The sequence below is a fragment of the Talaromyces atroroseus genome (assembly GCF_001907595.1).
Source record: "Talaromyces atroroseus strain IBT 11181 chromosome Unknown scaffold_2, whole genome shotgun sequence".
Classification (NCBI taxonomy): domain Eukaryota; kingdom Fungi; phylum Ascomycota; class Eurotiomycetes; order Eurotiales; family Trichocomaceae; genus Talaromyces; species Talaromyces atroroseus.
Genome location: NW_017971434.1, coordinates 2,329,513 through 2,357,049, shown reverse-complemented (window position 1 = coordinate 2,357,049; position 27,537 = coordinate 2,329,513). Strand labels below are relative to the sequence as shown.

At 29.6% G+C, this 27,537-nt stretch overlaps 4 protein-coding genes across 4 annotated transcripts, besides 6 other annotated features; 3 read left to right on the top strand and 1 right to left on the bottom strand.

Annotated features, from left to right (window-relative positions):
- Window positions 1-3,769: part of a repeat region (Identified by RepeatMasker using a combination of RepBase library and repeat library created with RepeatScout) that runs on past the window's edge.
- A 98-nt stretch (window positions 3,770-3,867) lies between these two features.
- Window positions 3,868-5,447: a repeat region (Identified by RepeatMasker using a combination of RepBase library and repeat library created with RepeatScout).
- Window positions 5,412-5,541: a repeat region (Identified by RepeatMasker using a combination of RepBase library and repeat library created with RepeatScout).
- Window positions 5,542-13,619: a repeat region (Identified by RepeatMasker using a combination of RepBase library and repeat library created with RepeatScout).
- Window positions 13,620-14,098: a repeat region (Identified by RepeatMasker using a combination of RepBase library and repeat library created with RepeatScout).
- A 2-nt stretch (window positions 14,099-14,100) lies between these two features.
- Window positions 14,101-14,343: a repeat region (Identified by RepeatMasker using a combination of RepBase library and repeat library created with RepeatScout).
- Window positions 14,344-14,494: 151 nt separating this feature from the next.
- On the top strand, window positions 14,495-15,694 carry UA08_02918 (hypothetical protein; the record flags this gene model as incomplete). Its single annotated transcript, XM_020265012.1, has 1 exon — window positions 14,495-15,694. One exon carries the CDS (start codon window positions 14,495-14,497, stop codon window positions 15,692-15,694), a length of 1,200 nt encoding a protein of 399 aa, XP_020122118.1.
- Window positions 15,695-16,141: 447 nt separating this feature from the next.
- On the top strand, window positions 16,142-18,046 carry UA08_02917 (hypothetical protein; the record flags this gene model as incomplete). The annotated part of the gene is made up of 6 exons (XM_020265011.1): window positions 16,142-16,472; window positions 16,538-17,115; window positions 17,184-17,273; window positions 17,474-17,567; window positions 17,629-17,772; window positions 17,838-18,046. 6 exons carry the CDS (start codon window positions 16,142-16,144, stop codon window positions 18,044-18,046), a joined length of 1,446 nt encoding a protein of 481 aa, XP_020122119.1.
- A 1,249-nt stretch (window positions 18,047-19,295) lies between these two features.
- UA08_02916 (hypothetical protein) lies at window positions 19,296-20,636 on the top strand (the record flags this gene model as incomplete). The annotated part of the gene is made up of 3 exons (XM_020265010.1): window positions 19,296-19,334; window positions 19,435-20,230; window positions 20,293-20,636. 3 exons carry the CDS (start codon window positions 19,296-19,298, stop codon window positions 20,634-20,636), a joined length of 1,179 nt encoding a protein of 392 aa, XP_020122120.1.
- Window positions 20,637-25,935: 5,299 nt separating this feature from the next.
- UA08_02915 (hypothetical protein) lies at window positions 25,936-26,982 on the bottom strand (the record flags this gene model as incomplete). Its single annotated transcript, XM_020265009.1, has 2 exons — window positions 25,936-26,435; window positions 26,706-26,982. 2 exons carry the CDS (start codon window positions 26,980-26,982, stop codon window positions 25,936-25,938), a joined length of 777 nt encoding a protein of 258 aa, XP_020122121.1.
- Window positions 26,983-27,537: the final 555 nt, after the last annotated feature.

Here is a 27,537-nt window from a genome sequence, read left to right as displayed (position 1 = left end):
ATTACTAATATATAATAAAGAATTTAAAATATAAATTAAATTAAAAGAAAGATTTATACTACTATTAATTAAATAATATTATAAGTTAAGAGATAAATTAGAACTTAAGAATAAATTTATTAATAAATTTTATAAAATAATATATATATAATTAAAATATAAAAAAATATTAATATAATTAATATTTATTAATAAGAAAGATATAACTAAATAAATAATTATTAATTATAGAGCATTAAATAATAAAATAATAGATAATATAAATAAAATATCTTATTAAGAATAAAAAAAAGATCTCTTATAAGAAGTAAAGATTATAATAATCTTTAATATTTAATAAGGTTATTATAATCTATAAATAGCTGAAGATAATATTTAGAAAATAGCTTTTTTTATAAATAAAAGACTATTTAAATAAATAGTTATATTAATAGATTTAAAGAACCTACTAATATAATTTATATAATATATAATATATATTCTATAAAAATATTTAAACAAATTTATTATAGTTTATTTTAATAATATTATTATATACTCATAAAACCTAAAAGAATATAAAGAATATATATAATTAGTTATAATAGCACTTATAAATAAAAGATTAACACTTAAGATTAAGAAATATAAATTTAATACTATAACTATTAATTACTTAAAAATAATTTATATACTAAAAGGACTAAAGATCTAACTAGAAAAAAAAGATATAATATTTAACTAGTCTATTCTAATAAATATTAATAAAATACAATAATTCTTAGACATAATAAAATATATTAAAAGATATTTAAAAAATTATATAGAAATAATATAATTAATTATAAAATTACTATAAAAAGATTAAGAATTTAATTAGATAGAATAACAATAACAAATATTTAAGAAAATTAAGAAATTAATTAGAAAAATACTGATTCTTATACTTTATAATTTAGAGAAATTAAATATAATTTAATTAAATATATTAAGATATATATTAGAGATTATTTTAAAATAATTAAAAAATAATAGATAATTATAATCTATTGCCTTCTACTTTAAATAATTTACTATTATAGAAAAAAATTATAATATTTATAATAGAAAACTACTTATAGTAATTAAAGTATTTAAGTAATAGAGACACTACTTATAAAAAATTAAAAAAGAAATAATTATAAAAAGTAATTATTATAATCTAAAGTACTTTATAATAATAAAAGAGTTTACTAATAGATAAGTTAAATAATTAGAGTACTTATTAAGATTTAAGTTTCAAATTAAATATATTAAAGGAAAAGAAAATATTATTGCTAATATATTAAATAGAAAGATAAATTATATAATTGGAATATAATAGCTACAAATAAATATATTAGTGAAAAATAAAGATAGAATTTATTATAATAATAAAATAATCTTAGTAATAATAATTATAATAGAAAGTAAAGATTTTTATAAAAAGATAATAGAAGTTACTAAGAATAATAAAATATTATAAATAATATTATATAATAATAAAGCAGTAATTAAGAATAGATTAATTGTTTAAAGAAAATTAATATTAATATTATTTTTAATAATTATAGAAGTTATTTAAATAAACTATAATTTGCTAATTAAAGAACATCATAAAATTAATTAAATAGTAGAAAAGATATAATAAATATATTATTTCTTAAGAATAAGAAAATTGATTAAAGATTATATTAAGAAATATAATAATTATAATTATAATAAATTAATTAATCATTAATTCTATAAAAGAATGCAAATTCTAGAAATATTAATAAAAATATAGTAGAAGATTATAATAGATTTTATATAAAGCTTACTAGAGTTAAAAGATCTTATTTTAGAAATTATATATACTAAAATTATTATTATTATAAATAAATTTATAAAATATATTATTCTAAAACTAATACTAAAAAATTTAATAATATAATAATATATAATACTGATATTATAAAAAATATTCATAATATTTAAACTATTAAGTGAAATTATATCTAATAGAGATAAGTTATTTATATTTAAATTTTAGTAGATAATTATAAAAAATTATAAAATAAAATATAATCTATTAATTATATATTATTAATAAACTAATAGCTAGACTAAAAGGATAATTTAAATAATTAAATAATATCTAAGATATTACTTAGATTAAAATCAAGATAATTAGATAGAATTATTACTAATTACTTAGTTTACAATAAATAATATTATAAATATATTAATAGAACAAGTATTATATTTTGCTAATTTAAAAAGAATTCTAAAAATAAGTTAGGAAAATATTAAATAAGAAAGAATATCTAATAAAGCAAATATTTAAGTAATATATATATAATTAATATATAGTAATTTGTTAAAAAATATTGAATAGATAGAAATAAGAATGAAGAGATATTATAATAAGAAGTATAAAGATATATTAATACTTAAAAAAAAAAAGAGAGTTTATCTTTTATAATAAATATTAGAATTAAAGAATTTTAATATTAAAAGTATAAAACTAAATAATAAATTTAATATAGTTAAATTTAGATTATTTACTATTAAAGAGAAATTTATAAATAATAATTATAAACTCTAGCTACTAGTAAGAATATAAATATATTTAATATTTTATATTTTATTATTAGAATTAATTATTAATCTAATAAATAAAGATGAAGTAATAGATAATAAAGAATATAAAATTAAAAGAATATTATAATATAAGTTAAAAAAAAGATATATTTATTATTTTATAAGATGGAAAGAATATAGATCTAAAAAAGATATATAGAAATTTATTAAATATTTAAATTATCTTAAGAAAATTTAGAAATAAAAATAAAAGTATAATTAAGAAAAATAGAAGAATTAAAGTTAATATTAAGAATAAAATTATTATTTTATAAAATAAAAATAATAATTAGAAGCTCTTTAGTCTTTTATTATTCTTTTATTTATTTTATTTTTATTTTTTCTTCTGCTTTTTTTAATTTTTCTAGTTCTTTAATATTTTTTATATTTTTTTAGAGAAATTCTCTAGTCTATTTCTTTAATAGTTTTTACTATTTTTATAATTAAAGAATCTTAATTAAAACTTATTTTTTTTCTTTTTAAAGATATTTTTAAATTTTAGAAAGATGCTTTCACACTATCTTAAATATAGATATATTAATATAGTAATAATTATTTATATAAATATACTTATTATAATATTTAAAAAACTTTACTTTAATATAAGTTTTTTTTAAATTATTATATTAATTATATAAAAAATAATAAATAATATTAAATTATTTAATATATAAGAGAAGAGAATTTCTTAAAATTATTTTTTTTAAAAATATAATTAATATAAAATTATAAGATTATATATTTAAAGTATTTAGAAAGTTAGAATTAATTATTTATATTTTAAGAGATATAAGCTATTTATTAAACTATTAAAATACTAACTTTTAGAGAAGAAGATTATTAAAAAATTAGAATATTATAGCTAATAGATTAGATTAGTTACTATAGGACTAATATATATTAGAATAAAAGATTACTTATAAAATCTTAAGATTAGAGTATTAGAGAAATTAAAGAATTTTTATAATAACTATAATCTATATATTAAAGAAATTAGAGAATTTCTATAAAGATTATAATAAAAAAAGTTATATAAGAATATTTATTTATTATATATTTAGTTTTCTCTTATTATCTTGAATTAACTATAATAATTTAAGTATATAATCTTCTATTAATTAGGATATTTATAGTCTTATTTTTATTTCTTTCATCTACCAAGACCTTTTAATCTTAGAAGCCTATTAACTTCGCCTGTTAATAGCTATCCTAGCTATACTCGACGGTAAACAAACCGAAGTTTCCGACAGCCTGAACCTAGATAAAATATTTATAATAGATATAGGATTATGCGAGACAGAATATAATATAAATATAAAAATAATAGAAAATATAGGTGAATAAGTATTAATGAAAGGTAGATTTTAATATTAAAAATAAGGTTATATTGATAACTAAGCATTTTAATAATAGATAATCTAGTTAAAAGCTTTCTTATTAGAACTTAGACTTACTTAAGATTATTATAAAGAAAAAAAATATATTTAAATTAAAGCTTTTTAAATATTTTTAAATATACCTAATTTTCTTATTAAATAAACTTTAAAAGGCATACTCAACAAAACTATTACTAGGATAAATTAAAGACTTTCTATTACTAGTTAAGATTAATAATTATAATAAATAGGAAATTAAATAGATTCTTAATATATAAATATATTATTAAAAACTGTAGTACTGCATTTAATAGTAAGATTATAATAATAATATAATATAATACTTAATAAGAAATTTTAAGAATATATTAAATATTATAAAAATATTCTATAATTTTTATCTAGAAAAATCTAGATCATTATTATATTTAAAAAATTAGTTATATATAATTAAGAAAAATAAATTCTTATTTAACTATAATAAAAATAATATATTATTATTAATTTAATATTTAGAATAAATATCACTTAAAATAAAAGATAATATAATAGCCTAGTATAATTTAGCTTAATAACATATAATTACTATAAAAATATCTATAGACTGCCTTCTATAGATAAATTACATATAAAAAAGATATAAGGCTAGATATATTTTATAAGAATTATTTTATATTTTAATTTATATTATAAATTACTAAAGGATCTATATAATATTAAGAAGGGTAAATAGCCTTTGCTAGCTAATATTCTACATTATTAAAACCTTCTAGAAATCTAAATTACTAGACATTAATATATAACAGAGATAGCCTATAGGTATCTAGAATAAAAGAAAGTATAAGTAGGAGAAAAAAGGCCAGTAGTTATTCTTTCCTCTTCTTCTCTCCAGTTTAGTCTCTTCGTGTTTAGCGACCAAATAGATTTGGCATTGCATCGTCATACTAATAAGAACTTAAAATATTATAAATTATTAATATTAATTATAAAATAAAAGATATTTAATAATATAGATATTTAAATTAAAATATAAATATATACTTATAGAAATATATTTATACTTAAATATTTAATAATATATATATAATTAAGTTATAATATTATAATAAATATACTACTACTTAATATAGTTATAAAAATTTAAAATAATCTATAATTAAAAGTAGACTAAGCATAAAAACTTATATAAAAATTTAATTATATATTCTTATATCTTATTAATATTAAAACTCTATATATAGAATATTATTACTTATTTTACCATTTGAAGATATAAAAGGCTAGGAGTTATTAGATATAATATTAGAAGTAAGGACTATACTAAAAGATTTAATTAAAAAACCCTTAGAAATATATAAAGATTTAGACTATTTATTTATTTATATTATTAATAACTATATTAATATTTATTTAATTTTATAATTTATCTTATATAGTTAATTTATTTATATAGTGTCAGAGAATCAGAATGTCACAGCCAATGGATCAGGTTAGTCACTATAAGACTAATGTACATCGGAATAAAGGATTACCTGTGAAGCCTTAGGGTTAAGGTAATAGAGCTAGCAGAGCTGTTGCTATATTAATTATATTAGTTAAGATAAAGTGAGCAGAGCTATTATTATATTAGCTATAATAAAAGAAAGCTATATAAGAATATTTATTTATTATATATTTAGTTTTCTTCTATTATCTTGAATTAATTATGATAACTTAAGTATATAATCTTTTATTAATTAGAATATTTATAGCCTTATTTTTATTTCTTTTATCTATTAAAATCTTTTAATTTTAGAAATTTATTAATTTTATCTGTTAATAGCTATCCTAATTATACTTAATAGTAATTAAATTAAAGTTTCTAATAATTTAAGACTCTTAGTTAAAAGAGAAGTCTTAAGAATAAATAATAATAGTATCTCAAATCTTAGTTTTGATAATCTTAAGTCCTAATTTATAAACTACTAATATTAGTAGTGGGAATATTATAACTATTAATAATAAAGATATAGTAGCACTATTATAATATATTAAAGAACTAGAATAAGTTGTAGTTAATAATAAAGAAAGATTAAATTAAATATCTTAAGAAATCAAGATTAAAATAATAATTCTATTTAAAGGAGAATATAGAATCTTTAAGATATATTTTACTTAAATATAATTTTATTTTATATATAATAGTGAATAAATTATAAATAAATCTAATAAAATACTAGTAATATTAAGCTTTCTTAATAGAGAGGCTATAAAGTAGTTTGTTTTGTATATTACTGATTAGTATTAAGTATATAGTAATAAAGAATAGAGAAATCTTAAAATAATTATAATATTTTCTAGTTATTAGTATTATAAAGAAAAACTTAATTAGTTATAGAGAATTGTTAATAAGAAAATTGAAGCTATTAATAAGATTTAATATATTAAATAATAGACCTTAGTTAAAGAATATATTTTGAAATTCTTATAAATATTAGAAGGACTTTTATAGAATAATTAAGGATTTAAAGACTAGTTCTATAAAGGACTAAAAAATAATATTAAAGATTAAATTTTAATGATGATACTATAGTTAGAAATATTTTAAGTAATAATAGAAGTAGCATTCTAGATTGATTTAATTATATATACTTGATAAATGGAAAAAGAAGAATTTAGAAAAAATAAAGTAAACTTATATTAGAAGCAAACTAAAGATAAAGATAGAGATATAATAATATAACTAAATATAATCTTATTTAAAGAAGAAAAAGATAAACTAAGAAAAAATAAAGCTTGCTTTAATTATAGAAAACTAGATTATTTTATAAATTAATATTAAAAGCTAAGAAAAAACTAGAAACTAGCTACTTTAAATTTAAAAGAGTAAGTTATAATAATAATTCTACTAATTTTAATTAATAATAATAAAGCTAGTAAGATAGCTAATAATAAGATTAATTCTAATAAAAACTTAAAGTAATCAGTTAAAGATAAAGAATAATAATTAGAATAGATAATAAACTATAAATAAATTTAAGTAGAATAAATATAATAAATTAAAGAGTAGAAAGCTCTAAAATAATTAAAGAAAATATTTAATAATCTAAATAATAAAAACAAAAAATAGAAACAGAAAAGATTTAGTCTTAAAAAAAGTATTAAATAAGCAAGACAAGTTAGTATTAATATAAAAAAGAAATATTAATCTTACAATTCAGAAAAAGAATCAATCAGCTAAATATTTTTTATATATCACTTTAAAAATATTAAAGACTTATTAAAAAAATATAGTAAAGACACTAATTTAGAAGAAATTAATATAGAAGACTTTAATATAAAAAATATCTAAATAAAATCTCTATTAAAAAAGTCACTTTATACTTAACTAATATTATAGGATAATAAGCTAATAATAATAACTTATAAAAACCTATACTGAGAATTAGATAAAAACCTTATTAAAAAAGAATTAAATAAAGTATAAAATAATACTATTTAATCTTAAGAGAATAACTAATATAATTATATATTAGTAAATATAACTTACTAGAAGAGATCTTAATAGAAATAAAAAGATTATATTAAAGAATATAAATACTATAAAAAATAAATATATTATATGTGCTAATAATATAGATAAATATATATATCTCTAGTTAATATATATAAATATATATTATATAAGCAAGGATGACACTTTTATAATAGAATAACTAGATATATAAGAAATTACTCTTATCATTACTATCTAGCATTAGAAGGAAATTTGTATTAGGAAGTATATTAGATAATGTATTATAACTTATTATGTGAAATACATCTTATAGAAAAAGAAAAAAAAAGATAGTTTTTAAGAATCTTAGAAGTGATTAAAGAATTAAGATTTAAATATCTATAGAAATAAATAGAATGCTAGTATATTTATTAAGAACCTATATACTTTTATTATAATAATATTATAATTACTAAATATAAAGCAAAAGGATTATATAAATAGTATTATTATAGTATTAAAAAATATTTTAAATATTAATAAAAGTATTAAGAAAGGTATATAATTATAATAGAATTTATTGTAATAACTATAAAACTAAAAACAATTAGCTAAACAGTAATAATATTAGTAAAAATCAATAAAAAAAATGCAAGAATCTTATTAGATTTAAGAATAGTCTATAACTATATTAAAAAAAAATTTATAAAGAAAACAGAATTATCTATAATCTAGATTAATAAATAAGCAATAATTATCTCTATTAGTAAAAAAATAATTAGTTAAGGTTATAAAAGATAGACATTAAATATTATTATAAAATCAAGATAATATGCTATAATAATTATACTTAATATTATATTAATATTAAGAGAATACTATAATATTATATTTAAAATAGTATAGTTACAAACCCAAAATCTAATAATTAACTGAACCAAAGGAATAGTAATTATTAATAAAATAACACTAAAGACACAAATAATCAAAAAAAATATTAAAGAAATTATATAGCTATATAAGAAATTAAAGAAAATTCTTAGTATACTATTAGAAGCTAAAAGGATAGCATAAAAGGTAATAAAATAAAAATAAAAGATAATATTCACTAAAGATATTAAATATATTAATAAGAAAAATAAAGCATAAAATATAAAAAAGCTATAAAATAATTAGAAAAACTAAAGTAAAAGAAAAAAGAAAAGAATTAGAAATAATAATATAAAAGAAATTAAGATAATCTAATAAATATAAATAATTGATAAGATAAGAATTATTAAAAAAATATAAAAAATAAAACTAAAACTAAAAAAATTATATAAAAGAGAACTTATAGAAATTTTAGTAAAATTACTAAAAAAATATTATAAGTTTATTAAATTATTTATAAAAAAGAAATAGTGATTACTAATATATAATAAAGAATTTGAAGTACAAATCAAATTAAAAAAAAGATTTATGCTATTATTAATCAAATAATATTATAAGTTAAGAAATGAATTAGAATTTAAGAATAAATTTATTAATAAATTTTATAAAGTTATATATATATAACTAGGATATAGAAAAGTATTAATATAATTAATATTTATCAATAAGAAAGATATAATTAAGCAAATAATTATAAATTATAAAATATTAAATAATAGAATAGTAAATAATGTGAATAAGATACTTTATTAAGAATAAAAAAGAGATCTCTTATAGGGAGCAAAGATTATAATAATCTTTAATATTTAATAAGGTTATTATAACCTATAAATAATTAAAGATAATATTTAAAAAATAGCTTTCTTTATAAATAAAGGACTATTTAAATAAATAATTATATTAATAGATTTAAAAAATCTACTAATATAATTTACATAATATATAATATATATTCTATAAAAATATTTAAACAAATTTATTGCAGTCTACTTTAATAATATTATTATATATTCACAAAATCTAGAAAAACATAAAGAACATATACATCTAATTATAATAGCATTTATAAATAAAGGATTAATACTTAAGATCAAGAAATGTAAATTTAATACTATAACCATCAATTACTTAGGAATAGTTTATATGCCAAAAGGATTAAAGATTTAATTAAAAAAGAAAAATATAATACTTAACTAGCTTATCCTAATAAATATTAATAAAATATAGTAATTCTTAGATACAATAAAATATATTAAAAGATACTTAAAGAACTATATAGAAATAATATAACTAATTATAGAATTACTATAAAAAGATCAAGATTTTAATTAAATAAAATAACAACAGCAAGCATTTAAGAAAGTTAAGGAATTAATTAGAAAAGCATTAATTCTTATATTTTATAATCTAGAAAAACTAAATATAATTCAACTAGATACATCAAGACATATATTAGAGATTATTTTAGAATAATCAAAAAACAATAGACAATTACAACTTATTATCTTCTATTCTAGATAATTTACTACTATAAAAAAAAACTATAATATTCATAATAAAGAGCTACTTACAGTAGTTAAAATATTTAAATAATAAAAATACTACTTATAAAGAATTAAAAAAGAAATAATTATGAAAAGCAATTATTATAATCTAAAATACTTCATAATAATCAAAGAGCTTACTAGCAGACAAATTAAATAATTAAAATATCTATTAAGATTTAAGTTTTAAATTAAATATATCAAGAAAAAAGAAAATATTATTACTAATATATTAAATAAAAGAACAGATTATATAATTAAAATACAATAGCTACAAATGAATATATTAATAAAAAATAAAGATAGAATTCACTACAACAACAAAGCAATCTTAATAATAATAATTATAATAAAAAGCAAAGATTTTTATAAAAAAATAATAGAAACTACTAAGAATAATAAAATATTACAAATAATACTATATAATGATGAAGCAGTAATTAAGAATAGATTAGCTATTTAAAAAAAATCAATATTAATATTATTTTTAATAATTATAAAAGTCATTTAAATAAACCATAATTTACTAATTAAAAAACATTTTAAAATTAACCAAATAGTAGAAAAAATACAATAAATATATTATTTCCCAAAAATAAGAAAATTAGTTAAAGATTATATTAAGAAATATAATAATTACAATCATAATAAACTAATCAATTATCAACCTTATAGAAGAATATAGATTCCAGAAACACCAACAAAAATATAATAGAAGATCATAATAGATTTTATATAAGACTTACTAGAGTTAAAGAATCTTATTTTAAAAATTATATATACTAAAGTTATTATTATTATAGATAAACTTATAAAATATATTATTCTAAAGCTAACACTAAAAAGTTTAATAATATAACAATACACAATATTAATATTATAAGAAGTATTCATAATATTTAGATTATCTAGTAAAATCATATCTAATAAAGATAAGTTATTTATATTTAAATTTTAGCAGATAATTATAAAAAATTATAGAATAAAATATAATCTATTAACTATATATTATTAATAAACTAATAATTAGACTAAAAGAATGATTTAGGTAGTTAAATAATATCTAAAATATTACTTAGATTAGAATTAAGATAATTAAATAGAGTTATTATTAATTACTTAATTTATAATGAATAATACTATAAATATATTAATAGAATAAGTACTATATTTTACCAATCTAAAAAGAATTCTAAGAATAAGTTAGAAAAATATCAAATAAGAAAAAACATCTAATAAAATAAATATCTAAGTAATATATATGCAATTAATATATAGTAATTTATTAAAAGATATTAAATAAGTAAAAATAAGAATAAAGAGATATTATAATAAGAAGTACAAAGATATATTAATATTTAAAAAGAAGAAAAGAGTTTACTTTTTATAATAAATATTAGGATTAAAAAGTTTTAATATTAAAAGTATAAGACTAAATAATAAATTTAATATAATTAAATTTAGACTATTTATTATTAAAAAAAAACTTATAAATAATAATTATAAATTTTAACTACTAATAAGAATACAAATATACCTAATATTTTATATCTTATTACTAGAACTAATTATTAATCTAATAAATAAAAATAAAATAACAGATAATAAAGAATATAAAGTTAAAAAAATACTATAATATAAGTTAAAAAAAAAACATATCTACTACTTTATAAAATAAAAAAAATACAGACCTAAAGAAGATATATAAAAATCTATTAGATATTTAAATTACCCTGAGAAGATTTAGGAATAAAGATAAAAATATAATTAAAAAAGATAGAAAGATTAAAGTTAATATTAAAAATAAGATTATTATTTTATAAAATAAAAGTAGTAACTAAAAGCTTTTTAGCCTCTTATTATTTTTTTATTTATTTTATTTTTATCTCTTCTTTTATTTTTTCTAATTTTTTTAACTCTTTAATATCTTTTATATCTAATTAAATAAATTAACCAGTATATTTTTATAATAATTTTTATTATTTATTAAGATGAGTATATTTTATTAAGAAAGCTTTAATTTTAGTGTTTATTTTATTTCTATTTTTTTTTAAACATTCCTAGGTATAAAGAAGTTTTTTTTATATAAGATTAGATAAAGTTATTAAAATATATTTATAATAACTATTTTGTATATACTTATTATAATATAATAATATTTTTAATTTTATATAAATCTTATTTAGTGAGGAGTAATAGAAATAAGATAAAGATAATTTTATACTAGATTGCTTAATATATAGTATAAGATTATTCTTATTAATATTTTGCTTTAAAGATATAGTTAGCATAAAATCATAAAATTATATATTTAGAATATTTAAGAAGTTAGAATTAATTACCTACACTTTAGAAGATATAAGCTATTTATTAAATTATTAAGATATTAGCCTTTAGAGAAGAGGATTATTAGAGAATTAGAATATTATAGCTAATAGATTAGATTAATTACTATAGGACTAATATATATTAGAATAAAGGATTATTTATAAAACTTTAGGATTAAGATAATAAAGCCAGTAGAGCTATTACTATATTAATTATATTAGTTAGAACAGAGCGAGCAGAGCTATTATTATATTAGTTATAATAGAGAAAAGCTATATAAGAATGCTTATTCACTATATATTTAGTTTTCTTTTATTATCTTGAATTAACTATGATAATTTAAGTATATGATCTTCTATTAATTAGGATATTTATAGCCTTATTCTTATTTCTTTCGTCTATTGAGACCTTTCAATCTTAGAAGCCTATTAACTTCGCCTGTTAATAGCTATCCTAGCTATACTCGACGGTAATCAAACCGAAGTTTCCGACATATAGATAATATTTTTATAAGATATTCTAAATATAAGAATAAATCTAGATTAATAATAGTAAATTATTATTATATTAATATTTTCTTAAATATTAGAATATTACTTTTAAAAAAGAAAATAATTAAAGTAGATTTAAATTATTAAAATTAAATATTTTAAATTAACTACTATACTTAACTATAAAATAATTAAAACTATTTTATTATTATTTTAAGCATTAAATCAATATAAAAAAAGTAAAAAATTAATAATATAAAATACACTAAATCTATATTTAATAAAATTTTAATAAAAAAGTATAATATTAAAATAATATTTACTATTAAGAAAAAAGATAAGGCTAAAAAAAAGAAGAAAAAGAAAGAGGAAGTTAGAATAAGAGAGATAAGGATTTATATATGCTTATTATTAGCACTAATTTTAATTATTTCTTATATATTTAATCCTTTATTTAATATTTATTATCTATTTTTAATTTCTTTACTAAAAATAAGGATTTTATTATAAAACTTAAACTATTAATTTTATATACTAAACTTTATAAATCTGCAAAGTTTTAGACTTAAAGATATACTTTTATAAAGAAAAAGATAATTATAAGATAGAATCCTAGATAAAGTTAGAAATAATTTTAAAATATAATAAATATATAATCTTATCTAGCTTCCTGCTACTAATTAGACTAATAATTTAGTATATACCATCTTATAATTATAGATGGCCTTAGGTCTTCATAAAGCAGCAATTAGCTGCTGAGTATATATATATATATATATTATATATTCAAATCTATTCCTAGGCCAAAGCCGAATCCCAGCTACGTTCTTGCAACCCCCGTCACAGAGTTATTAGAACTAGGATTTAAGATATTATTATTATTATTATGAGAGTTCTCTTTTAACTAAGAGTCTTAAATTATTAAAAATTTTAATTTAATTACTATTAAGTATAATTAGAATAATTATTAATAAGCGAAATTAATAGACTTTTAAGGTTAAAAGATCTCAGTAAATAAAAGAAATAAGAATAAAACTATAAATATTTTAATTAATAAAAGATTATATACTTAAGTTATTATAGTTAATTTAAGATAATAGAAGAAAACTAAATATATAATAAATAAATATTCTTATATAGCTTTTCTTTATTATAATTAATATAATAAGGGCTCTGTTTGCTCTGTTCTGACTAATATAATTAATATAGTGATGGCTCTGCTGGCTCTATTGCTCTAACCTTAAGGCTTCACGGGTAATCCTTTGTTCCGATGTGTATTAGTCTTGTAGTGACTAACCTGATCCATTGGCTGTAACGTTCTGATTCTCTGACACACATATATAAAATATTATAAATTTATTTAGCTTAATATATAGATTGAATTTTGCTATTTTTTAAATTAGATATAACAAGTAAGATTCTGCCCTCTTAATTGCTTAAATTTTATGTATCTTCTATATAAATTAATGGCATGGTGACGCGCTCAAGTTGGTGTAAGAGAGAGATTTAGAATATTTTGACGTGCTCGGATGGAGGCGGGCCGCTCGGTGTCATGGGCCACTCGGTGTCCGATTACGTTACCCGGGAAATACGTTACATAACACCAGCCACAATCTCGGAACGTTTTAAATGGGCTGCGCAGATCTGATGGCATGGATGTTATATAATATTTTGTGATTTTTTTCTGTTTTGACAATTCACGCAGTTGAACTCACCAAATTTTCCTTAATTATGCGGGGGATCATCTACTGGACGCTGACTGCGCTGGCAATCTCCGCCGTCTACCAAAGCTTTCTGTCCAACTTCTTATTCGTAATATTGGGTATCGGCCGGGGTATGCAGACAATTGATGACTTCCCATGGACATGTACTCGGCTTCACCACCCGCTGCTAGAGGGCTGCGAGCATATGTGGCTTGATCACGATGGCCGAAAATTATACGGCGCATGTACCAGTGCGACATCCCGCGCCGGATGGAACCCCGGTGGTAACAAGTACAATCTCTCTGCGAGAGCTCGCACAGACCACGTTTCAGTGCTGGATATCGACCAGCCTGGCTCTGATGGGCTGTATGGACTGCGCCAGCTCAAAGTTAGCGGATACCAGGGGGAGCTCGACTTGCACGGGTTTGACGTGCGTAGGCTCGGGAACACGCTTCGTTTTTGGATGATTAACCACAGACCACCAATAGACGATTCAACTGGAGACTTCCTTGACCCAAAGGTATTTGGGGCGAATTCCACCATTGAGATTTTCGATCTAGACTACGCCTCCGAGACACTCAAGCATGTCAAAACCATATTCAGCAACGTCATCATTTCGCCAAATGGCCTGGCCGTGGAAGCAGACGGAGTGGGCTTTGTCATCACCAACGATCATGACGCCAAGGTCGGTGCTTTTCGGGATTTGGAAATGCTGTATGGTTCCGGCAGTCTTGCATATTGTCGATCTGATACAGGAGAGTGCCATATTGCTGCCAAAAACGGCTTTGCGTTTCCAAACGGCATCGCCAGTGATCGCAACGGGTTCTACTATGTCGCTCATTCGGTAACAGGTATAGTGACTGTACATCAGTTACAAAATGGTTCCTTGAACCGGGTGGATGAAATTCCGCTGGGGTATCCCATAGATAACCTCTCGATGGATGCGGAAGGAAGTCTTATCGCTGCTGCTATACCCGACGTGTTGGGGTTTACGAAGGCTTCAGAGGACCCATATAACCTCGTGGCGCCGGCAACTGTTCTCTCGGTTAATGGAGTAGTTAGCCAGCTGCAGAGTGGTGCAAGGCAATACGATATTGCAAAGATTGTCGAGGATAAGCACGGCACAGCACTTCCTACAATAACGGTCACACTGCACGATGTGAAGTCAAACCGGCTATTCCTTGCAGGAGGGTTTTCTCCATTCCTTGGAATTTGTGAGAAACAATAAGGCCGAAGCTGTATATAGTCAGAGACGAATCTCCTCTCTTATATTTGATAGATGTGCTAACATAATAGGACACTGTAGCAATAAGCTAACACGTATATTTGAAGTCGGTGAAGCCACACAGAGAAAACGAACCAATTATTTCCGTCCAAGCAGTCGTGATGTCGTGTCTGGCCAATAAGGCCGCAACTCCCACTTTTCGTGGGGGTTTCGGTTGGAGCAACTGGGGGATGCTGGGGAAAGCCGGGGGTGCAACCACCCGCGTAGGACGGGATGCATGCCTCCATGGCCGGATGCGGGGTTTGGGTGCTACTAAGGTACCTACCTATATTAGGATGAGAAAGTCCCGACTGCTTATGATTTCACACTTATTTGTCTCCAGAGTCTCATTCTCCTTTATATTTACTTTTCAGCAGACTAAGGCAGAAAAACTAAGGCCATTGACGCACAATGGACACCGAGGATCAAAAAAGCCTGGAAACACGGCAGGAGTTCGTGGAAAATGAAGAAGCAAGTGCCCATAGGAAGCTCCCTGAGCTCGCCGAATTGGACATGTCTGCTGAGCTCGCAGCGCTGAGTGAAGAGGAATACGAGAAGCTCAAGAAGTCGGCCATCTGGAAGCTTGATCTTCGCATCATGCCTCCTGTTGTGCTGATGTATATCCTCAACTACTTGGATCGTCAGAATATTGCCAGTGCAAAGCTGGCAAATTTAGTGGAAGATTTGAATTTGAGCAGTGTTCAATATCAAACCTGCGTCAGTCTGCTCTTCGTCGGATACAGTAAGTTGGGGTAGCGATGAATCATCAATTGACTCTATTTGATAGCATGACTGACTGTATTCTAGTCACCATGCAGATACCTTCAAACATGATTGCCAGCAAGATCAAAAACCCTGGTGCCTATATCTGCATAGCAATGGGGGTCTGGGGCGTCATCTGCTCTTGCACTGCTGCAGCTCAGAACTTTTCCGGACTGGTGGTTGCTCGATTCTTTCTCGGTGTGGTTGAAGCAGTGTTTTTCCCCGGTGTTATTTTCTACATTTCCCTTTTCTATACTCGACAGCAGATGGCACTTCGAACGGCGATCTTCTACTCAGGATCTCAGCTGGGAAATGCTATTGGACCGTTGATAGCCATTGGAATCCTACAGTTGGGTGGCAAACAAGGTATCAGCGGATGGCGTTGGCTATATATCATTGAAGGCGTGGTTACTATCTTTTTCGCTATCATTTTTGCTCTCATTTTGCCGGGTTCCCTCCAAAATATCCGCGGAATGAGCAAGCTCGAGAATGAGGCTCTGTTGTACAATTATGCTATTGATATCGGTCAACAGGATCATAAGGATGAGGCTAGCGCTACGAAAGGCTTCATGCTCGCCGCACGGGATCCGAAGACGTGGATGCTTACGGCAATTCTTTGGGCGGTAAGTCGACTCTTCTCCTGCGGGGGTGCAACGAGTAGGGTTCAGGAGGGCTGACACATACATACAAGACATACGTTGCCGCAGCTGTGGTGAATTGGTTTCCCTCATTGGTTGATACCCTGGGGTATTCTCGAAACACCACTTACGGTCTCACTGCGGTAGGTCTTAGACTTGAATTGACGGTGAAACATCCATTCCAAGACCAAAACCGACTAATTTGCGAGGCTTTTTTAGCCACCTTACCTCCTCTGTTGTGTTGCCATGCTTGCCAACGGATGGCATTCCGATAAGGTCTGCGACCATATATCAACATCGTCTCATCCGTGTCAAATTGCACTCACTGATATCCTACATACAGACAAAAGAAAGGTTCTTTCACGTCACAATTCCTCTAGCAGTTGCAGTAGTTGCCTATATCATAGCTGTCGCGTCTTTGAACACAGGCGCTCGATGTACGTTTTCTTTTTTGTCTCTTTCATGGCATCTTGGTAACAAGTTTTCTCTAAATTTTAGACTTCGCAATGATGCTCATGCCCGGGGGCTGCTATTCAGCCACGATTGTCATTCTGTCATGGGCCACTGGTACTTTGTCTCAGCCTAGCATCAAGCGCGCGTCGGCTATTGCGATTATTAATGCAGTTAGCAACACACCGAACAGTTGGTTTCCACTTTCTCATTGCTTGTTCTCTTTATGTTTGACTATCTGACTGATAATGGTGTAGTTTGGACATCCTACCTATACTTCGGCGCGCCACGTTACCTGGCTGCGTTTTTGTTGAACATGGCCATGGCCGCCTTGGCAATTGCTTTTGCATTTCTCTTATATATCTATCTTCGCAGGCAAAATGCAAAGTTGGACAGGGGCCAGGATCTAGGGAAGAATGGACCTACGGCTGCACAGCAGGCTGCTGGTTTCCGATACATCCTTTAGAGGGCGTGTTTATCTAGGTATCTACGAGGCTTGGTGATTCTACGAATTGGGTAATTAATTGTATACTCGTTTCATTTTAGGAGACAAGTTTCAGGTCGATCTGTAAAATGTATGGTGCTGAAATAGAACTTAGGTTTGAGTGATAGATGTAGGTATGTCGGTATATCACCACAATTACTAGGCAACTAGGCTTGGATGCCTTTCAAGTCATGAAGGACCCTTTTGGATAAAGTGATGAATTCTTGTATCTTTATAGCTCCTAGGAATAATATCAAATAGCATCATTGCCATTACCGAATAATGGCCGTCATACATGATTGCCGTTGATACTCACACATATTTATCTTTAGCATTGCCCATTTACACTGTTGTAATTCTCTATCAATATATATTCTTATGGCGACATTAAACTAGGTTTACCGGCATTAAGTACTCTTTCCATCGACGTTGCTTCGACCTAGCATGAATATACCGAGGGGTCGCAATAAAGATGATCAAGTACAATATCAAAGGAAGCAGCGAACAAAACAGACAATTTATGAAAATTTGCCGTGAACCATCAACTTGGCTTGCTTCTGTTTCCATATCTGGGTAGTAGGTACTGACCGCGGTAATCAAAGGATTTGGAATGAACCAATAATGCGTCTACTCTTTGCCCTAAATGGAAACGGCATGTACGAGCCAGAGATAATAGCGGTAATCTGCCGTTCATTTCTAGAGGGCCTCAGCGCTCCTATATCCATGGATCTTACGGCGGCTATCCCGTGGTCCGTTCAACCGGATCGTAAATCAAGAGATAAATTTACATTCCAACAATATCAACACAGGTAATGTGGTTATAGAAGTAACTTACGAGGAATTGTTTACTAGAAAGAAGTTAACTACCGGTTAGCAATGGTTTGCATCAATGATTTACGTAGGGGTTTCCCAGGGTTTCCCTGTCGAGTCTGTCCTCTGACCCCCTTTAAATAGCCCGTAATTTAGAGTTTTCAACGTACCTAACTTGGCCTAATTCTAGAATCCTGGCTTATAGAATATTCAGGTACGACGGTATTTGTAGGTATTTGAAGGTATTTTAAAGGTATTTGAGGTTATATCCTGCAAATCTGCTGTTAGGGTTGGGAAATCCCTACTGCTTCCGTCACGTGATAAACAACAAAATTTCAATTTTTGCTATTTTCCTCAACGTTTTTTTGATTGTCTCTATTCTTCAACTGGTGGTATATTGTTCATATTTCTTTCTGCAAAGATGAGTTTGACTCAAGATGGTGACTTGCTTTGCGCAGAGGTATTTTCTACCACATACATACACCACAGGGAAAATCTCAGATTGACAACAGACACTAACTTTCGGCAAAAAAAAAAAGAAAAAGAAAATCTCTTTACAGCTCATAAGAAACGAAATCCCTCCGTCGTGTTTTGAACGGAGTACAACCATCTCCCTCGCCTATCTCGCTCGCGATTGTGTCTATGCAGCTTCTCTCGTGTGGCTAGCCCTCAAGATTGACCTGATTCCATCTGCCCCCGTCCGCTTGTTACTATGGATAACATACGGATTCCTCCAAGGATGTGTCGGTACTGGCCTGTGGATTGTTGGCCATGAATGTGGCCATGGAGCCTTTTCCGATTCCCCTCTTCTCAATGACATCGTAGGCTGGGTGGTGCATTCCTCTCTCATGGTGCCTTACTTTTCATGGAAAATCACACATGCGCGACACCATCGCTACACAAACAACATCGAGAAAGACACGGCATTTGTTCCGGAAACCTGGAAGTCGGCAAAAATACCAGAAACATCATCATCAACCACCGCAAGCCCTATGCCGCTTGGCGGAAATCTTGCGGCCTGGGGGGAAATGATTCATGATACCCCAATCTATACGACTTTCAGCTTACTCAGACATCAGCTCCTAGGATGGCAAGCATATTTGTTATTCTATGTCACTGCAGGAAGCGACAGTATTCCTTCTTCCAGCGGCGTGGCTACCAGCAAGTCCTCTGTGCAGAGCCATTTTGATCCCTTCAGTGCTCTCTTCCGTCCCTCTCAGAGACATTTAATTGTCTTGTCAGATCTAGGTTTAATCTTGGTTGGAACAGCGCTTTATTTCTTGGGACAGTCTCTTGGTGGATTCAAGATTATGCTCCTATACGTTATTCCCTACTTATGGGTCCATCATTGGCTAGGTATGATATCTCAATGGCATTCACCGATAGAATACACCCACATTACTGACTCTTTGTTCAAGTTGCAATTACTTATCTACACCATACCCACCTTACGGTTCCGCATTTCGCTGATAGTTCCTGGTCATTTGTTGACGGCGCGCTGTCTACTGTGGATCGCAACTTTGGCTTCATCGGTCGCCACTTCTTCCACAACATCATTGACTACCATGTTGTTCATCACTTGTTCCCTAAAATTCCCTTCTACAAGGCGGAGGAGGCCACGAAGGCTATTATCCCGATCTTGGGTGCACGGTATAATCGGGATGATAGGCCGTTTTTGAGATCCCTGATTGAGACATACACTACTTGCGACTATGTGTACGATACAAAGCTCAATGGTGTCTTCCACTGGGTGAGAAAGTAGATTACTCATAAGTCATCGACATCGTATACTTCTTCTCTTGCAAATGTCCTTTGGTTTCCATCAACTTTTGTTCTGTTTCTGATGATGGCAGTGTGCTGCTTTCTCATTCAACAATTAGATTTATGCTATTATGTTCATTGCATATATTGCGATTCTGTTTAATTTTTAGAAGCCCCAAAGAACAGTATAAAGGATGAACTTTGCACGTTATTTAACAAGATGAGCCTCTCATATTCCTTTTCGAATCTCAAACTTGGAGTCTCCAGCAACCTTTGGCTAGTTTCCATTCAAGCGAGTATAGGTTCCCATGTAGCCGTTTAGGAACTTCTCCTTCTGATATGCAATAATTTTCCCAAACAAAATGACTGGATACTCCCTAGAAGCACCAAAATGAAGCCTTTACATCCGTGTTGCTGGACTACTCTCGTAGCTGTATCTGTATTAATGGTTGTGCCTCAAAGAGAGTGCATGAATAGAACACCTTCTGGATGTTAAGGTTGCTTTGAATACGTAATATCTCCCAATCTAGATATTCCTGGTGTCCTTCTTTCTATTTTCTGTTCTATAAGGTTGATCAAACCCCTTCGGGCATGTTATACATTGCTTATAATTCTGCTTTATGAACTAATTGATTCATTGTCTTCTTCTTTTGCATTTTCTTTGTGCTGAAAGCCCTAAGCACATACAGGATCATTCACTCATGGCCATAGGGCATGAAATGACAAATCTCCCTCACCATCAGTCCAGGTATAGGAGCCGTAGATTAAATAGTACATACACGATTACAAGTAACTAACTAGCCTAGAAAATACATATTTCATTCTCAGTGCTCACTATTGGCACGCACCATGCGATTCCGAGGACTACAGAAGTACATCGACTATTGATTACCAGCCAGCAACTAACTAAATTAGCACCTTCCATTCTTCCAGGAGGAGCAGAGGAGCCCAGTAATCAATATCGAAACCCATAACTTATGAACAAACCCACTTAATATTCCGTACATAGGTATCATTGGGTACCACCGTACCAGAAGGACGTTGATCCAAGTGGGTATGGGAAATCCTTCCACACGTGGCTTTTACAGGATAACTTCCTTTTCGGATTTATCAATAGCTCGAAAGCTAAGAACAGTACGGAGTAGTCAGTACAATGTTACGGTGTTAAATTCCGTGATGGTTTTAGCCCGATGAGTTTGCTCACTTCAATAAGGCTTATTTTCGGCATTGCTTCGGTATAAACTATACAACTACGTGCTTCAAGGACAGAGAGCATAGTAACAGACTAAATGGCCTGACTTCGTGCTTGGTTCGTCATTTCCTTGATTGTGAGTAAGAAGCGAATATCAAAAGAGTTAGAAAGCAGGAAACTCAAAACGACTCGGTGACAAAGGATCTATCAGTCAAGTAAATGTGCACGGCTCCGCTGCTTAATCATGTGATCTCGTAACACCTAACTTAGGCAGCCTCATGATATCAAGCTGTATCAAGAGCGATCACCGAGATGGATTCGCCTTGTGGATGCAGTTAGATTACGGAGCATGTAAATCACCGACCAAGTTGAATTGCCAGGCTTTTCAAGCCACCAAGGGCAGGTAAAGTTTAATACTTTCTGGCAATCCTAACTAATTATTAGTTAACTGTATCAAGATTTTATTGTCCCGTAGATACAGTCTATGATGGACTACATTTCCTAAAAACGAGCAACACAAATGCCGAGTTTTCTCCTGTTTTAGACAGAGCTGATATTCGTTCTACGACTCTCAAGCAACTGAATAAACTTTCAGTCAGACCCAGACCGATAAGAGCGACAGTTAGTATGGTATGGTTTGCATTGTACTCCGTAGTGCCAATGCCACGCATTGAGCCCACTTGACCACTCTTCTCTCTGGATCGGTCAGCAAGAGATGGGGCCATATGCACATGCATTACAAGCAAGGTCAAGGATGATTATGAGCCATCAGTATATATAGTATGTGTTCCATGGAATAAATGGCCCCATTGTATCAGGATATTCACCTCGATAAAGAACCGATGAGCATCTTCTCTGGATACGTACCATATAATTTGGTATTCCTGTCATTTGCCATGTGGCTTCCCACTTTTTTGACTTCCCTCGGAGCGCATCCCAAATAAACTTCATGGCTGTTGGTTTAATACAGTATTGCAATCGATATGACACTGATCAGTGAATACTTGAATATACGGAGTAGCGGGATAACTATGTAGTATGGCTGCTCGACTAGTCCACTAATCCGGCCACTCAGGTACTACTCCGCAGAGCCGGATGGGTTCGTTTACATTATCCAACCTTTACAGCGTATGTGCTAGTTAGAGAATGGGCACCAGTGAGTGGGACTGGAAGCTCTGAACTGTTAGGGAGAACGAGTTTAACTGGCTGGTGCTGATGCGAAATTACGAACAGGGGATTTTACTTTACTGGATACCGAGCTCCGTACGGCGCATGTAGCGTCGCAGCCTTGACCATGTATTCAACTGCATCAGGTTAGTTACTTTCGGCGAATTACAGCGTTCAAGCTCCACTCCACAGGCAAAATTGCCTGTAAGAGTAACTTGCTATTTCCGGGCTGAGTGGTGGATGTTGATCACAGAAAATGCACGTATTGTATTACTGGAGCGTCGCGGTAGTGTGATCGCAGGTGCGTGACTAGACAGTGGATATATAGAAATGACAATTGATCATTATTCCATAGTATAGATATATATGCCTTGTGCATGTATGTACTCCGTACGCTGCAAGTGGTATAGAGCGGAGAGAAACGGCCCGCCACGTGAACACCAAAGCCCTAGCGCGCCAATCATACTCGCTATCATCGCACGGAATATTACATCCAGACTTGACGGCCCATATTTACTAGGCGTAAATCCATCAATCCAGGGATTCTGCGCCCGGCCCCTTTTTTCTAGAACCATGGAAGCTTGAAGGATTCGAGGATCATTTCAAATGGTTTGTTTCGCGCCGTTACGTACAGAGTAACAACTACCGATCATCCCTGGTTAATTATGACTACGTACTCCGTAAATATCATGGAAATACGGGAATAAGTCGTATCATGCCACTGACCAGGTCTGTGCGCCAGCCTCCAGCTTTTGCCGTTAATAACCAGCGCGGCGGCGCGCGCCACCTGTATTTCATGGGATTTTCGGTTTATTTTACTGGTATTGGTTGGAGGGTATTGCCTACGTGGATCCTTCCAGAAGATCACGATCAACATGCCAAGCTGCGCATCCTCGTAACCACATGGCGGTGGCATCTGTAATTATTGTCCTAGACAAACTCGGACTTATACGTCATTGCGCCTACTATATATTCTCAGTACGGAGGTCAATGTATATGCATACGCTATGGGCATGCCTATATACATTCGATTAATTGTAAAAGAAAACCTGGCATCTAGTCACATAATCATCCTCTAGAGCCCCTAGATAATTACGACCACCCGAGCTACCCAGGCATAACGTACCTATTATATTTACGGACTGCATACTATACAGGCTAGTAATACCGTACCGCACAAAGTCGGACCAACGAAACTAGCGCCTCTTTACCATGTGGCAATAGATGCGCACCGCGCGCAAAGATGGATCATTTCCATAGATCCGTTCCATTTTTGTACGATTTACGGATCACAAACTTTGAACTCCGTAAACTAGTTATCTGTGTCCATTCATAATTAAGTCCAGCTCGGTACTCGGTGCTTTTGGGGGATACCTCGCTGAGACTCGAGCAAGGCGGTTTACTCCGTCTGTTGTTCTCTCGCGTGTATCGTATCAAGCCCCGATGGGGTATGGTTACTCGTAATCAATCTATTTACTCTGTAAATGTAAGACTTAAAGTTACTCAGTGTAAGCACTTGGCACTTGCATGGGATGGCGGTGGAGTGATCACCGCGGACTCCAGCCCACGCTTGGACAACTAATTATCATATTGACTGTTATTATAAGTATAAAGTACGGAGTATTGTGTGGAAATATAGCTGAGATGTACTATGCAGATCAGGAAGATGATTCGAAGAGCGCCTCCATCAACACTTGGTCTTGCGGGCTTGTACACCACCGTTATTATGAAAATCAACGTATTCAGTGATGCTGTAGCTAGGCCTAAAATGGTCTATTTAACCACGACCAGCTGCTAGTCATAGTAAGTCTAGCTTCTTTATTTGATGACCGTGCATGGAAACTAGTAACTAACTGTTCCTCCGTACGGAAGTTTACCACAGATCCTCAGGTAGGGCTAGGGTTACATTAAAACATTGAAACCTCAATATAGCCGGCTATATATTGGCTGTTCAGCTTTGTGTTGTCAGCCTCAAGATACAAATTTAATCTCTGCCAAGCCAATTATCCAAGGCTTACATACTTAGTTAAGTCTTACACGCAGAAATTACTTAGCTAGCAAGCCTACCAATCCCTCTGCATTACTCTCACAGCAAAGGCAACACAGCTAATCCGTACAGAGTAGATTTGCGGAAAACTCCGTAACGCCGGACAAATAACACCGGCGGCTTTTTAAAGCTAGCTAGACTATCTGCTAACCACTAGTTGACTAGTGATTAGTCTGGCTTAGTGTGCTATGAGAAGAAGTCAGTGCTAAGCTGTGATAGTTAGCGTCTCCAACCTCGTGGCTTTTAAACTTTGGTTAGATTCCTGTTATGGGTACACCGGAGCTGCGTATCCATACTCCATAACTACAGTACAGAGTACGTGCTATGGAGTTCCTATGTTGGTGCTGACTTCTGAGTCTTTAATAGACTTACTAGGCGAAGCAGTTGCATTAGTTAGAAGTTACTTTTTGGTTACGGAGTGCTCAGGCGGATTGAAGCGACGTCCAGAGTATGTACTTGATACTTGACTAGTGTTCGCTGGTTGATCATATTCTTATCAAGTAAAAAGACGGCTCATAAATTTAGTTTGTTCGCAGTGAGTTTGCTCACCTTCTGTAGTATATATATTGAAAATGTAAAGTTCAGGTTCATCATTAATCAATAAATTTAAATTCTGTAGCTGTAATTCAGACAAAGCCTCCCCCAACCTCACCGGACCCAAACCAAAACACCATGCAAGTAAAGCAAACTCCGGGGGTATAATCCGTACCCTATGTTTATACATATAATGTCACAGACGAAAGACAATATAATACCAGCAAAGTAGACAGGCAGTAATAATAAAATGTAGTAGTAATAAAACATATCAGAACACATTCACACATAAGCTGGCTCGTTAATTGATTATTTCTGCATTTTTTTTATTTTTCTTCTTTTTTCCCGTTTCTTTAGGTTTTAAACGAGGGCTGTTGCTGCCAGTGGTCGGCCACTGTGACAGCCTCGCTCATGACGCTTCATATTGCTGCGCACACTGAATGCCTTACCGCACCCGGCATGGGTGCATCGGAATGGCTTTTCGCCGGTATGACTGTGCGAATGGATTCGTAAACTAGATGGGCGAGAGAATGCCTTGTGACATGTGCGACACACGTAGCGCTCGTGGTTTTGCGGATATGCCGCTGCCGCAGCAGTGGAAAGCGGGAAGTAATGGTGGTGTTGCCAGCCTGCGTTGACCATTGACGAGGAAGGCGGGATATGTGAAGACGGAGTTCCGGGAGCAGAGGAACTGTGGCTGGCGTGTGTGCGATTGTAAGGTTGCTCGTCTGCGTAGTATGATTTCGGGGTGGTTATTGTCGTTGTGGTAGATGCTGTGGTGGGTGAAGGACTGGGGATGTCGCGAGGAGAAGCAAGTGAGGAGATGGAAAGCGAAGATGCTCGGTCTAATGATGACGAAGCTGGTGTCGGTAAAGATGCGGAAATAGATGGTAATGATGTGTGTGAGGGCACCATGGGAAGTGCGCTGCTGATCGACGAGGCAGAGTGTGATCTTCCACAAGGTGAGCCACGCTCTGTGAAACTGGACGAGGGTCGCATTGGCGGCGTTGGAGGAAGGAACACGCGGCTGTATTCGTTCGAATTATGGCGCTGGCGTTCTGTTGTATTGTTAGTTTTATCAGACTATCTATATGCTAGGAAGGAGGGGAGCATACTGTTTGCTGGCATACAATCCATTCCTTCCAACAGGCTCGAGATAGATGGAAGTGAGCATTTGCGTTGGTCATCTGCCGGAGGCGACAAAGGCAATTGCATGGATGTCCTTCCGCTACCATTCATAGCAGAAAAGTATGAAGTGGCGGCTGTTGTGATGGGCGAGGGTTTCTCTTGATACTCATCGAACTTGCGCACTGATCCCGACAAACTTGCAGCTGGGCTGGGTTGCGATGAGTATGAGGTGCGAGGGCGGTCGCACCACTCAGATGATACTAGACTAGCGACCTTCATGATGGCCGTTTGATCCAAAAACTGTTAGTGTCTCGTGTGACTGAGACAGGTAGACGATAACAGCAGCAAGATACTGGAATAATTAGACCAGGCAGGGATGAGATCGATCAGGTAAGCCTCGTCAGTATGCAGGAGGCACAAGTGACACAAGAAGATAGATAGATATATCAAAACAGAGATTGAAGCAGGTGGAAAGGTGGGCAGTCGGCGTGTTAATGTATGACCGGGGGGAGAAGCGCGAGGCATACAAAAAGAGTATAAAATTGGCTAACTAGATGACTAGTTAGTGGGAAGTACGGAGCAGTGACTAGTAGACTTCCAGACTAGTATCATCGACCCAAAAAAAACCGTAAATATCAATTTAACTCCCAGTCTTAGTGAGCACTAGAGGAGACAAGCCGACTTGGGGCCGGAGGCGCGCCTGAGCCCAACAGTAATCTTAGCTTATTAGCTCTTATTCTTGACCGTACGTGCTTCGTAATATTTGTGCTCTCTTACGGCGTAGTGATATTTTAGTCTGAGTGGAAATAAAAGACGTTACGATTTTAATTTTCT